Here is a 15,675-nt window from a genome sequence, read left to right on the forward strand (position 1 = left end):
CATAACGATGGTCATTATGGCCAAACAGTTATATTTTTGTTTCTGACTGACCAGAGGTCCAGAGGACATTTCTCCAAAAAGTACAATCTTTGTCCCCATGTGCAGTTGCAAACCGTAGTCTGGCTTTTTAATGGCGGTTTTGGAGCAGTGGCTTCTTCCTTGCTGAGCGGCACTTGTATTCACTACTAAATGTTTGCCATCAGATATCTTATAATGGCATTCTGCCAGAAGTCAAAGAGCTCAGGATGAGTTATCTGTACAGCTGCCATTATTTCCCTGTGCTTCCTACTAGCTTTTTTTTAATTCTCCTCCGTTCTTCTCCCCTCTGCTGTGTACACATGCCGCTCTTCCTTCAGTTAAGCATGCATCACAACTTTGTTCATTTGCACAATTTCTGTCGTTCACTTTGGCTTGTAAATATCCACATTCACCGAAATGTCATTCGGTAGCTACTAGCAAATCTTTGTATAACTTTATGAGCTGTATTTGTCTGTCTTTGCAATTAGTTTATGTTCATTTTTGATCGTTAGCATTTAGCTAACAGCGTCTATGTGTTTTTGCTATTAATTTGTGCTAATTTTGTTAGCATTTTTAGCGCCCCGTTGTGTGCTATGCCAGTAAAACCGTAAATCCCGGGATGAGAGAAGGATGGTATGACGATATGAAAATCTGGATACCGCCCAAGCCTAGTAGCTACATATTGCATAGTACAAACAACTGCTAAATCTGCTAATGGTTTGTGTTGTAACACATTTACATTTATTTTTGGAATTACATCATAATGGACTATCATCCAAAAATAATAATAAGCTTCACAGCGAAGCGGGCTGAGTTGAGTTAGTTGGAATGTAGTATTTCTAGACAGACGGGTTGCTTCCGGCAATGTACCAATGCTCTGGCTTAACACGTCTGTAGAAGTTCCAGCGTCACTTGGGACAGAGAGGACAGAAATGAGAAGCGCGTTACTGGTAACGTCACTGTCGGATCCTCTTGTTGCCCTAGCTAAACATGCATCTCGACCTCCTTGGTTATTCCTTTTCATGGTTTTGAGTGTGAGTACCTTTTTAACTTTCTAGCAAAACATGACCACAATTCCTGCCCACATTTTAAACCATGCCTACCCAAACTCTGTCTGAAGACGACCCTCACTGAACAATTTTTTGTCAAAGAAAGCCAACATCCTCCCCAGATCTTGTGCTGTTGCCTAGCTTACGATGCTCCAAGGAGTGGGATATCCGAAACTAGTTGGGATGCAGTGCATATCCCGAAGTGCCAAACACATTTAATAAAGCAGTTAGCATGCATTGCTGACCTTTAACTGTAGATGAGAGGACTTTCTGTTTGAGGCTGTCAGTGATTAAAAAGTTAAATGTACTTTTAGTATGTCTGTGTAGCAGTCGGTCAGACAATGCAGTAGATCTTCACTGTGTGATGAATCCCCCTGTGCCCCCCTGCTGTAGCCTCTCCCTGAGGACACTCTGGGGGACACCATTAGCCTATAGAGAGTGACATGATAAATACAAGGCTGTCTGAAACCAGCTCATACTTAGCCCACTTCACCAGCTATTCATAAAGTTATGAATTCTAACTTTATAGTGTGTCTGTGTGTGTGTGTGTGTGTGTGTGTGTGTGTGTGTGCGCGCATGAGCGTGTGTGAATGTGCATCTGGGTGTGCATGTGTGAGAATGAGAAAGTGTGTAGTTATTATACCTGCACATGGACCATTTTTCTCAGGTTTCCAATGTGCTTTTGTGACTACTGATAAGGCAAGGCTGGGCTCCTCTACTGAGTACAGTGGTATTGTATAAGACCCACATCAGAGTACCAACCACATGGAGATTCTATGAAAAGCATAATGCTGTGATTGCAATCAATAAGAAGAAATCTCTACGTGCCTTTCTATATTATTGCTCTAGGTGCACTGGAGAGATGTACTGTAAAAGGCACAGAGAGACTTGACTTGAGAGAGACTTCAACATGATGATGATTTACCACATCAGTCAACGGCTTCATTAAGTGCATCGACGACGTCGTCACCACAGTGACCGTACGTACATACCCCAACCAGAAGCCAGGCAACATCCGCAATGAGCTAAATGCTAAAGCTGCCGCTTTCAAGGAACGGACACTAATCCGGATGCTAATACGAGCCATTAAACAGGGAAAGTGTCAATATACGACTAAGATCGAATCCTACTATGCCAGCTCTGATGCTCGATGGATGTGGCAGGGCTTGCAAACTATGACGGATTACAAAGGGAAACCCAGCAGCGAGCTGCCCAGTGATGTGAGCCTACCAGACAAGCTAAATGCCTTCTATGCTCGCTTCGAGGCAAGCAACACTGAACTATGCATGAGAGTACCAGCTGTTCCGGACGACTGTGTGATCTTTCTCTCCGAAGCCGATGTGAGTAAGACCCTTAAACTAGTTAACATTCTCAAGGCAAGACGAAATACCAGGACGTGTACTCAGAGCATGCGCTGGCAAGTGTCTTCACTGACATTTTCACTGTAATACCAACTTGTTTCCAGTAGATCACCATAGTCCCCGTGTCCAAGAAAGCGAAGGTAACCTGCCTAAATGACTATCGCCCTGTAACACTCACATCTATAGCCATTAAATGCTTTGAAAAGCTGGTCACATCAACACCATTATCCCAGGCATCCTTGACCCACTCCAATTCGCATACCGCTCCAACAGATCCACAGATGACCCAATCTCTAATGCACTCCACACTACCTTCACCTACCTGGACAAAAGGAATACCAATGTAAGAATGATGTTCATTGACTAGAGCTCAGGATTCAACACCATAGTCCCCTCCAAGCTCATCACTAAGCTCAGGACCCTGGGACTGAACACCTCCAACACCATCATCCAGTTTGTTGATGACACAACAGTGGTAGGAATGATCACCGACGACAATGAGGCAGCCTATAGGGAGGAGGTCAGAGACCTGGCAGTGTGGTTCCAGGACAACAACCTCTCCCTCAACTTCAGCAAGACAAAGGAGCTGATCGTGGACTACAGGAAATGGAGGGGCGAGCACGCCCCCATCCACATCAATGGGGCCTTAGTGGAGCGGGTCGAGAGCTTCAAGTTCCTCGGTGTCCACATCACTAAGAAATTAACATGGTCCACACACACCCACACAGTTGTGAAGAGGGCACGACAGCGCCTTTTCCCCCTCAGGAGGCTGAAGAAATGAGGCATGGGCCCTCAGATCCTCAAAAACGTATAGAGCTGCACCTTTGAGTGCATCTCGACTGGCTGCATCACCACTTGGTATGGCAACTGCAAGGCACCCGACCGCAATGTGCTACAGAGTACGGCCCTGTACATCACTGGGGCCAAGCTCACTGCCATCCAGGACCTCTATACCAGGTGGAGTCAGAGGAAGGCCAAAGAATTGTCAAAAACTCCAGCCACCCAAGCCATAGACTGTTCTCTCTGCTACCGCACGGCAAGTGGTACCAGTGCATCAAGTCTGGAACCAACAGGAACCTGAACAGCTTCTACCCCCAAGCCATAAGACTGCTAAACAAGACTGCTAAATAGCTAATCAAATAGCTACCTGGACTACCTGCATTGACCCTTTTTTGCACTAACTCTCTTACACTGACTCTATGCACACACACACTGGACTCTACCCACACAATCACACATGTTTACACTGACACCCGAACACACACATACACACACAAACACTACATATGCCCACACACACATAACACGTGCACAAATGCATACTCACGCCACACACACACACACTTTCATACTCACCACATACGCTTCTGCTACTGTCTATTATCTATCCTGTTGCCTAGACACTTTACGCCTACTTCTATGTACATAGCTACCTCAATTATCTCGTACCCCTGCACATTGACTCGGTACTTGTACTTCCTGTATATAGCCATGTTATTTTTACTCGTTATTCTTATTCGTTATTCACTGTGTATTTATTTCTCGTGTCACTATTTCTATTTTTATTTTATCTTTATATTTATGTTAACTCTGCATTGTTGGAAAAGTACCCGTAAGTAAGCATTTCATTGTTAGTTTACACCTGTTTTTTAGTCAGATGTGTTATTCAAATGTTTGATTTAAATAACTTCAGTTTCTCATTTTCTTATGGTCTGCCTGTTCTGTTCCCTGGCTTGGACTGTGTGTTCAGTCCCTAGAGCTACACTAAGATCAGTGGTCTGTTTGAACTAATCTTCATCGGCCATATTTCATATTTTGGAGAGAGAGAAATAGAAGGAGAGAGAGCGAGAGAGAGAGAGAGCGAGAGAGAGAGAGAGAGAGAGAGAGAGAGAGAGAGAGAGAGAGAGAGAGAGAGAGAGAGAGAGAGAGAGAGAGAGAGAGAGAGAGAGAGAGAGAGAGAGAGAGAGAGAGAGAGAGAGAGAGAGAGAGAGAGAGAGAGAATGACAAGAAAGGGAGATTAAGCACCAGAGAAGTTTGATATGGAATCATACATACTGCTTATACTTTTTGGAGAACTTGTTGGAAAGCCCCAGATTCCAGCTCTCTAAATGTTCTCCTAACAGTGAGACCCTGGTGTGAAAGCCTCCTGGGACATTCTGCTCACAGGAGAAGCACAGCCTCTCAAAGGCTGCTCCTCGCAAATGAGAAACTCTGGCAGTAAATGGAATTACGTTTGAATAGTTTTAAAATCAGCACAGCGCGGTAATGCCGGATTACTTAGCGACATGATTTTGCGAAGCCTTTTGAGGCAGAGCACACTCTAGTAGGCCACAGCTATCAGGTATGATGCAGACACTGTCACCTTTCAGATTAGTCTTCAGATTCCCATCTCTCCCCATCATAACGTCTTGACATTTAGTTAGAAGGCAGAAAATTGTCTTCACAACACTGAGCAGGTAAACCTTATTACCTGACGTAAAAAAATCGTATTTCGTGCCTGACAATAAAAAGGAATCCAAAGTAAATATGAGTTGTTAGATATAATCCCATTTCCCTCGATCAAAGGCAAGCAGAAAAGGTTACACATCTGAAGCTTTCTGTTGTCTTCAAAATTATTGCTCAACAGCCTATCAAAGACTTGTTGTGGTTTTTCCATACCCTTTTTGGATGCACACATACCCGTAATGCTTTCAAGAGACAGCGTCCTTTCACTGTCAACTGCGTTTATTTTCAGCAAACTTAACATGTGTAAATATTTGGATGAACATAACAAGATTCAACAACTGAGACATAAACTGAACAAGTTCCACAGACATGTGACTAACAAAAATGGAATAATGTGTCCCTGAACAAAGGGGGAGTCAAAATCCAAAGTAACAGTCAGTATCTGGTGTGGCCACCAGCTGCATTAAGTACTGCAGTGCATCTCCTCCTCATGGACTGCACCAGATTTGCCAGTTCTTGCTGTGAGATGTTACCCCACTCTTCCACCAAGGCTCCTGCAAGTTCCCGGACATTTCTGGGGGGAAAGGCCCTAGCCCTCATCCTCCGATCCAACAGGTCCCAGACGTGCTCAATGGGATTGAGATCTGGGCTCTTCGCTGGCCATGGCAGAAGACTGACATTCCTGTCTTGCAGGAAATCACGCACAAAACGACCAGTATGGATGGTGGCATTGTCATGCTGGAGGGTCATGTCAGGATGAGCCTGCAGGAAGGGTACCACATGAGGGAGAAGGATGTCTTCCTTGTAACGCACAGCGTTGAGATTGCCTTCAATGACAACAAGCTCAGTCTGATGATGCTGTGACACACCGCCCCAGACCATGACGGACCATCCACCTCCAAATCGATCCCGCTCCAGAGTACAGGCCTCGGTGTAACGCTCATTCCTTCGACCATTACCCCTGGTGAGACAAAACCACGACTCGTCAGTGAAGAGCACTTTTTGCCAATCCTGTCTGGTCCAGCGACGGTGGGTTTGTGCCCATAGGCGACGTTGTTGCCGGTGATGTCTGGTGAGGACCTGCCTTACAACAGGCCTACAAGCCCTCAGTCCAGCCTCTCTCAGCCTATTGCGGACAGTCTGAGCACTGATGGAGGGATTGTGCGTTCCTGTTGTAACTCGGGCAGTTGTTGCCATCCTGTACCTGTCCCGCAGGTGTGATGTTCGGATGTACCGATCCCGTGCAGGTGTTGTTACACGTGGTCTGCCACTGCGAGGATGATCATCTGTCCGTCCTGTCTCCCTCTAGCGCTGTCTTAGGCGTCTCACAGTACTGACAGAGTCAGTAGACAGGCCTCTTTTCATAACTGTGACCTTAATTGCCTACCGTCTGTAAGCTGTTAGATTCTTAACGACCGTTCCACAGGTGCATGTTCATTAATTGTTTATGGTTCATTGAACAAGCATGGGAAACAGTGTTTAAACCCTTTACAATGAAGATCTGTGAAGTTATTTAGATTTTTACGAATTATCTTTGAAAGAAAGGGTCCTGAAAAAGGGACGTTTCTTTTTTTACAGCTACACCTCCATTAGTTTATTGAAGCATAGGAGTTTTGAGAAAGCAGAAACTGTTTTTGTTAAAAGTATTGACAAATGCCTAAAAATACATTGACATACATATAATGACCCCGGCAAATTGGTTTTGACATTATTTATTGTCATTTCGAATGGAATTAAACATCTGCAATAACTAGCTGCATGAGCAGCTCTGTTCGTAATTTGAAAATGTTTGCAGGCTTAAGTTTCCAAAAGTACAAATCGTAAGTACTACTGTATGTATTACAGTTAATTCCATTCTAAAAGTGTCATGCAGGATTTTCAGTAGCTATACAGTAACACCATATTACTTAGCTACAGTGTCCTAAAGGACCAAGCACAGTCATGAGAGGACAGATTTTACATTACCATGATTGGTTTTATGGCCTAAAAGGAACTAATGTCAAATTGGGTGACTGTAAAAAAAGAAAGCCCACACAGTCCTCAGTTAGGGGTTTTAGCCAGCTAATCCGTGATGTGCAGTGCTATTTAAACTCATAGCCACTTCTTGGAGGACGAGGGGGCCAATGCCATTGTCGCTTGACATCAAAGCACATTCCGCCATGCTCCTGCTGAAATCCCCCCAAAACCTGACAACATTAGAATACCATCAAACACTCGCTGCTTGCCTTTGAAATTTCTGACACTGTTTGCTGCACATATGCAGGCTATAAAGAGCTGTGCGTGTTATTGAAATAAATGTACAAGTTGTAATGGGGATAGAAATGAACACATCTGCAATGCTTTGGGTTAGCAATGAGAATTGAATATAGAAATGGAGTTCTGTTTCCCTTGACAGTGTGTTGTTGACTCTCTCAACCTCAACCTCTACTGCACATTTCTCAGCATGGTGAAGCCTTGCCTTTATTTCTCTCCTCTCCTGTCAGTCCATAGGCAGAGTGAGTGTGTGATTGTGGCCAGAAGGGAGATTTAAAGTGGCTGTGGTGGAGAAAGCGATAAAAAGGCCCAACAACAGAGTTGAAAAGGTTAAGTGCATTGAGCGAGTACTTTGATATATTTGATTCCTATTGATTTTGTAGGCACACAGCACTAACTGTGGAGTTTTCCAATTTCAGATGGTTCTGAGGTGTAGAGCGTGTAGTCTGCAAGAAGGAGAGGCCCAGTTCAGCTTCACACAACAAAGACAGGAGAGACACTGCTGAGGTCCTGAGACAGGCTTCATCTATGTTGGAGGAAGACTTCCTTCTATCTCCTTTATCTCCTGTCCACAGCCAAAAGGCACTGATTTCATTATGTCAGCATTCATAGATGCCCCAAGCTACAGTACAGACTGACTAAGACAGGAGAATAAATAGAAAAGGGGGAGAGAGAGCGAGAGAGAGAGATAGTGATTGAAATAAACGTAGGATAATCCATTTTTATAGATGCACAGCCAGTGTGTTCTGCTGTGCCCCCCGTTCCTCATAAAGCCAGTAATGCTAATGACAGGGATGTTGGCAGGGCAGGGTGGGCTTGTTAGTGTCACAGTGATCTATGGGAGGCCCAGAACAGAACAGCGCTTCACATGAGACACACCACCATGTAACTGTAACGTCCATCAACCCCTCATCATGTCCCTTCTGTCACTGTACTGTCAGTGTCACAGTGTGCCAACCATCCTTGTAAAACCCGGCCTCCCTCCATATAAACCTGCCTTTTATGTCCTGCTGTGCATCAAATTATATACTGTATTAAAATAGAAAAAATAAGACAATAATTAAGGTGCCTCATTTTCTGCAGTTAAGCAACAGGTGCAAATTGTTGCAGTGGGTTACCATGGTGGTTGAATGGAATGAGAGCATAGCCTCAACTGTTTGATAATAAGTGGGAATGAGTTTATAGAGGGTTTTTCAACATTAAATGTACAACACTACAATTAGCTCAGCATCAGGCCTAGGGTTACTGGAAGTGCCACCAGATGTACATGTACATTTAATGTGAATATTATATGCTGTTGAGAGCAGGAATATAGGTTCATTCATGGGTAAACTAAATAGGAGTGTTTTCCAATTCTTGCCATTTCAAAGTCAGTTTTATCCGAGGGCCCAACTGTATTGAAGACTGTGTCTGGCTCTCCATTATAAACAGAATGCATTGATGAGATGTTCAGTGTTCTTCAGTTTAAGAATTCCCAGGGCTAGGGAGTATACGCTGCTAGGAATATTTATGTTATGTAGAGAAAATAAGAAAATAGGAAATTCATTTATTATGGATGTATTATGTAGAACACTGTAAAGCAGGGGTGTCAAACGTACGGCCCGCGGGCCGGATCAGGCCCGCAAACGGGTTTAAATCGGCCCGCGAGATGATTTAAAAAAAATAAATAATAATAAATAAAAGTATAAAAATGCGCTGCAATTTTTCAATAAAATAAACTGCTGTTCCAATTGCGTCCACTGGATGGCGCAATAGCAATTGTGTTAAGCAAGCAAACTGTTTATACCGGGGCAGAGCAAGTAGGTCAAGCACGTGCAGCCAATGAGCTACTTTGTTTTGCCCGCGATATTTATTACGGCTTCTACTTTTAACATTATGTGCTTTGGCACCCTCATTGCCCCAATATGTCTCTGTCAAAAAAGAGAAAAGTGGACGCAGAGTGCAGAGTGTTCCAAGAAAAATGGTCATCCTATTTTATCACGGAATTGAATGGGAAAGCTGTATGTTTGGTGTGTTCAGAGCATGTTGCAGTGCTGAAAGAATATAAGCTTCGTCGCCACTATGTGAGTCTTCATGCCGACAAATATGACAACTTTCAAGGACAGCGGAGATGAGAGAAGGTGAATTAACTGTTGGCGGGTCTGAAGAAACAGCAGTCTGTGTTTACTCACAGCCGAGACATCAGTGACGCTGCAGTGAAAGCTAGCTACCTCATTGCTAATGAAATCGCAGTGGCTTCAAAACCATTTAGTGAGGGTGAATTTGTAAAAACATGCATGATGAAGGCAGCGGAGATTGTGTGCCCTGAAAGCGGCAGGCTTTTGCAAATATCAGCCTGACAAGAAACACAGTTGCAGACAGGATTTCCGATCTTTCAGTGGATTTGGACAGCCAGTTGAAGCAAAAAGTAAAGTCATTTATTGCGTTTTCGGTTGCAATTGATGAAAGCACGGACATTACAGATGTTGCACAACTGGCAATTTTTTCATCCGTGGAGTTGATGACACATTGACCGTCACCGAGGAGTTTGTGGAGTTGGTGCCGATGACAGATACAACGACAGCAGCTGATATTTTTACCGCACTCGTCGGCGCGCTGGACAGGGTCGGAGTGGACTGGTCCCGCGCTGTCAGCCTGGCTACAGATGGTGCGCCCTCAATGATCGGGAAAAAGCAGCCGTTGTGACAAAGTTCAGAGAGAAAGTGCAATCTGCAAATGGAGGACGTGATTTTTTGACTTTTCACTGTATTTTGCACCAGGAGGCTTTGTGTTGCAAGTCATTAAAGATGGATAACGTCATGAAGGTGGTCATCCAAACTGTTTTAATTTCATCCGATCCAGAAGCCTGAATCACCGTCAGTTTGACAGCCTTCTCAGAGAGAAAGACCACATCTATGGCCTGCCATACCACACTGAGGTAAGATGGTTAAGCCGAGGTGCTGTGCTGAGGCGTTTCTTTGATTTACGAGAAGAAATTGAACAGTTCATGGAAGAAAAGGGCAAACCAGTGTTAGAATTTCATTCCGCAGAATGGATGCCGGACCTTGCATTTATGGTGGATGTTACAGAGCACCTGAATAACTTGAACAAACAGCTGCAAGGGCGCAACAAAGTTGTCACGCAGTATTATGACAGCATACGTTCTTTCAAGTTGAAGCTGTCATTGTGGGAGACGCAACTTGCCGGTGGTGATGCAGCTCACTTCCCCTGTCTGAAAAATGTGTGCGCGACCCAATGTGGCAGACATGAAGCGGTTCAAAGATAAAATAACGGGACTGTTACGGGAGTTTGAGCAACGCTTTCAGATTTATGTTTATATGTTTTTATGTTGATGTGCTATTGTTTTTAATTGATTTTATTTTATTTGTATATTTAACCTATTCTTGACTCTGTGGTTCTTGCACTTGTTTGGGGAACAGGATTTCATTATTTGTATCTACATTTCTGCCTGAGAAATGACACCCTGATATAGTTCTGTGATCTGTGAAACAGTTCTGTTAATCACTGAGGCATTGTGTGTTTGTGTGCTCTTTTTCATTAGAATTTTCAAATAAACTTGACGTGTTTTATGATTAATAGTGATGTTGTGCATGTACTATTTTGGACACACTGTCCTCAGGCTCCAGCTTTATGTTGTATGTTGATCGTATTAAAACAAAGAAAACAATCTGAAGTTGTTGTTTTTAAGTTATATATACCATGATTTTTCCGGTCCGGCCCACTTGGGAATAGATTTTCCTCCATGTGGCCCCTGAGCTAAAATGAGTTTGACACCCCTGCTGTAAAGCAAATAGATTCTCCTTAAAGCATCAGCAGTGGATTCCTTCTGAGGAGGAGTGGGCTCATTTGCAAATAGTGTTGTTATTAACCTAGCCGCTGCGGGCTCAGATTTAAGGAAACAGTATCAATTACCTCGTACCCCTGCACTCGACTCAGTACTGGTACTCCCTGTATATAGCCATGTTATTTTACTCCTTATTGTTACTCCTTATTCACTGTGTATTTATTCCTTGTGTCACTATCTATTTTTATTTTATATTTTCAATTTTAATCTTTAACTCTGCATTGTTGGAAAAGGACCCGTAAGTAAGCATTTCACTGATAGTCTACACCTGTTGTTTACGAAGCATGTGACAAATACAATTTGATTTAAATATATGGATATCCCAGAAATCATAATGTTTTTCAAACAGTTATGATCTCAAAGGGAATCAGACCATGTAATCATGAACTGTTATAAGTTTCTCTTCATGCCAGAGGCAAGTATGTGATAACTCTCATTCAAGGCAAGTCAAAGAGTCGACAGTCCAGAGGGAGGTATTGTCTTCTCACCCCCACCACCTTCCTCCCAGGGCTCCTCACAGTGGAAGGGGGCAGGGGGGGAGGAGGGAAGGGTACTTGTTGGGCCAGGAAGTGGAGTGTGGCAAAGCAAGATAAGGATAGGATCAACACGATCAGAGAGGATAAACCATGGTGGAGTGGCACATTCTCTCTGTCAAACTACAATGGCCTTTTACACACAGAGTATGTGTGCAGGGTGACATACACACACGCATGCAGGCATGCACACACGCACGCACACACGCACACAGAGTGAGATGGCACATGAACATCTTATTTACCACACCATGTCCCTGGCAGAGACATGGAATGGCAGCAAGTGGATGGTGAGGGGTGGAGAGGGAAATTTAGGCAAAGCACATGGCTTTGATAAAAGCTCATTGACGTGTTAATGATCTCTATTAAATGAACGCAAACAATCACACAGCATATTTATGAACAGAAGGTACAGCATTAGCAGATGCGGATATGTATCTGATCAGGTGTGTATTTGTAATTGACAGAGAGGGTACCTAAGGTTATGAATAGCTACCTTGGTCATTCCTGTGACGTTGCTCATGCATAGAGATCACTGAACCCTGTAAGAGACTGCTGCTGATCAGAGGTAGCACATGTAGATTAGGGAGAGACCCTGTGATGTACAGGAATACTCTAAATATATGTGAAGGGACAACCATGTAGGAAAGCTGTCTAAATAGTTGTGGTCCTCTCTCTCTCTCTCTCTCTCTCTCTCTCTCTCTCTCTCTCTCTCTCTCTCTCTCTCTCTCTCTCTCTCTCTCTCTCTCTCTCTCTCTCTCTCTCTCTCTCTCTCTCTCTCCTCAGTGTTCTTTGATGACTGTGCAGGGAATGAGGGCTTGGCGTTCGAGGTGTCCCACCCGGACTTCCAGGTGGATGAGGAGATGAACCTGGTGGCCAGACGAGACGTGATGGACAGCGGCACCGTCATGTTTATCCACGGGGTCAACGAGCAGGCTGACGACATGGCACAGGTGGACATTGTCGGAGCTCCACCTAGATCTCCTCAAACACTCAGGGTGAGTAGCTGGCAAATGGATGCCTGTTAAATAATATGCCATTTAGCAGACACTTTTATCCAAAGCGACTTACAGTCATGTGTGCATATATTTTTACATATGGGTGGTCCCAGGGATCGAACCCACTACCCTGGCATTACAAGCGCCATGCTCTACCAATTGAGCTACAGAGGACCACACTCTTACCATGAGAGATACTCTCCTAGTTCTGTTGCTGTTCAGAGCGTATCATGTAATAAGATAGCTGTGGAAAAAAGTGTGCAACAGATTGCACAACAAATCTTTGAAATGACACTTGTGTCTTTTCATTGTATTAATCTACAATGTGCACTTATTTAAAGTGACTTCCTCTTTCCACTGGGTGGATGAGTGGACTTAATTTGGGTTTGGAGAGCCGGTGGTTGGGGAAAATGACTGTGATTATGCCTGCATCTCACTTTTGTCATTCAAGTACTGTTCCCAGAACTGCCCACTGTGCTCATTGTCACCAAACCTTAACCACTTAAATCTTCACTCTTATCTTTTTAAATATGTGTTCCTTCTATGTATGGTGTGAATATTCAAAATACCAAATACAGTACCTAATTTCTGTTTAATGATCCACCAAACCACATGTATCAACGTCACTCCATTCATTACCCCCTCCACTTGCCTTCTAGCCCCTTCCTGTCCCCACCCTCCAGGCCAGCACTAGTGCTGCCAACTTGATTAAAACATTTTCCAAGGCCATCTCAGATATTCCGTTACCTCCCCTCCAATCATCGCTGTTCCCTGCTCCCTGCCCAGGTGTCCCACTGGTGTAGTTTCTCTGGCTCCCAGCCTAATGAGCAGCTCTCTCTCTGTCTCTGTGCGTCACCTTGCCATTGTTTATGCTTCTCCCATTATTTATTTAGTTTGCCAGTCCACGGGTATATATTTGGCAAACCTGGGAGAACATAAGGGAATTAGTCATCTCCATTCTGTGTGTGGATGGGGAGATAAGGTTTCCTCATGAGTAATGTCACCATAATGTTCTTCTGGGCGAGTGCGAAGGCACTCTGTTTTGAAAACAGTTTTTTGTCTACCTAGTTAAAAGAAGCTCAGCTAAATAAAATATTAATAAAATATAACTTCCTTGTCGTAGGTTAACAAGACATTATGCATATTGACATGAATAAGTGCTATAATGAAAAAAAGTTAAGAAAAGTTGGGTGGCTGTGGCCCAATGCCCAATTTTTCTTCAGAATTCATTCTGTAGGAGATAACTCCCAGCAGTGTCAGATGAGCTCCGATCCCAGATCATCCATTGTCCCCTCCCTTTGTTCTGGCTCTTTGATATCTCTCTCTGCTGCTCGAGGCCTACCCAGTGGGTGATATTAGTGTTAATGGCATAGAACACATGAACCTCATTAATTAGGCAAAGAGGGAAAGTAAGAATAGAGAGACAGAGGAGAGTATTGGACATAAGAGGGTTATGGTTGAGGAGTAGAAAGAGAAAAGGATTGAACACAAAAGGGGCAGAAAGACAGGCGAAGAAAAGGAGGAAAAACAAGCAGATGAGACTGGATGAGTCCTTTAATGTGGATTGGTAAAGAGCTCTCATTATTTCACAATCAATTAATCTACAGAGGCTCTCTGCTTTGAGAAGCAGATCCAAAGAACAAAGCAACAGAACCATCACCCTTATTTCCGCCCCTACCATACACTGGATATCTTTGTGATGTAGACTTCAAGAGTCAATCATCATAATTATTCCTCAATAGATCCACCAAACAAGGATGGCTGTCCCTGGCGAAAGCCCCAAAGTCTGGAAAAGTGTTTTGTAGTGCTTGTGTTTGGAGGTTGTGTTGGGCAAACCAATCGTACCAGGCCGAGGTCATGGCAATTTGATTTGGTGTTAGGAACAGAGCTTTTATAGATTAAGAGGAAACAGAATGAAATTGAAAAATATAAATGGGTTTCACATTTTTTGGTGCCATCCTATAATCACAATTAATATCAACCACAGCAAATTACAGTACAAAACTGTTTTGTTCCCTTAAAACATGTCTCTGTTGCCAAGCCTTCATTACTCAAACCCCTACATTTCTCCACTAATGTCGAGCAGAAAATGTCCCTGGGAGTATATATTGATGTAACTGCCAAAATAATGGAAACACTTGAGCAAATGAGGGAAACAAAGTATATTGAAAGCAGGTGCTTCCACACAGGTGTGGTTCCTGAGTTAATTAAGCACTTAACATCCCATAAGGCTTAGGGTCATGTATAAAAATGCTGGGCAGGCCATTATTTTGGCCATTATTTTGGCTACCAGGGCTATGCCCCCATAGGATGAAATCCATCCACAGGGCACAAGTGGTCACTGAATTGTTTGATGAGCATGAAAACGATTTAAACAATATGCAATGGCCGTCTCAGTCACCAGATCTCAACCCAATTTAACATTTCTGGGAGATTCTGGAGCTGTGCCTGAGACAGCGTTTTCCACCACCATCAACAAAACACCAAATGATGGAATTTCTTGTGGACGAATGGTGTCACATCCCTCCAATAGAGTTCTAGACACTTGTAGAGTCTATGCCAAGGTGCATTGACACCCTCTTAAGACACTTGATGTTGTTGTTTCCTATATTTTGGCAGTTACCTGTATAATTCATGGCATAGTATCTTTATAGTGTCTTTATAGTAGATTTATTGGCTTTTGATAATTGATAAGTGCTGTCTGAGTGGGGGTGCGGTGGGGGATATGTTTTTAATTCCTCAGTGGAGGACGAGACGGTAATGTGGGCTTCAGCTTGAGGGAGGAAGGCTGCTGATAAATGATTGCCATTACAAGGAAACTCTGAATTCACAGAATAATGTATTATCTTTTGCTGGGGATCAATATGGGAATTAATGGAAGAATACATTTAAATAAAATAAGGCACACGCTAAGAAATTGAATTTTGTTAGTTTTTCTGTTATTTTCTTTCTGTTATGTTATATAGTACAAGGGTCGCCCTCTGGGAAATAAATAGCACTTTTTAAATATAACAATTGATAAGAGAAAAATTAAACTACCAATGAAAAAGCTTATTTAGTTGGCTTAGTTATTTTTCTTCCATGTCATCTCACTCTGAAATAAATGTAATATTGCATCCTGAAAAATGATTTCATCAAGTCCTCACTTCCTTCCATTAGCCTTTAATGGATAAC

At 43.2% G+C, this 15,675-nt stretch overlaps 1 protein-coding gene across 3 annotated transcripts in view; it reads left to right on the forward strand.

Moving 5' to 3' along the window:
- The window catches only part of LOC121531835 (cadherin-13), a 576,485-nt gene that overhangs the window by 223,309 nt on the left and 337,501 nt on the right, over positions 1-15,675 (forward strand). For all 3 annotated transcript variants that reach the window (XM_045227157.1, XM_045227158.1, XM_041837322.2), the window contains one exon: positions 12,290-12,501. In XM_045227157.1, coding sequence (XP_045083092.1) covers positions 12,290-12,501 — 212 coding nt within the window. The remainder of the gene's footprint in view (positions 1-12,289; positions 12,502-15,675) is intronic.

The sequence above is a fragment of the Coregonus clupeaformis genome, chromosome 19, assembly GCF_020615455.1.
Source record: "Coregonus clupeaformis isolate EN_2021a chromosome 19, ASM2061545v1, whole genome shotgun sequence".
Classification (NCBI taxonomy): Eukaryota; Metazoa; Chordata; class Actinopteri; order Salmoniformes; family Salmonidae; genus Coregonus; species Coregonus clupeaformis.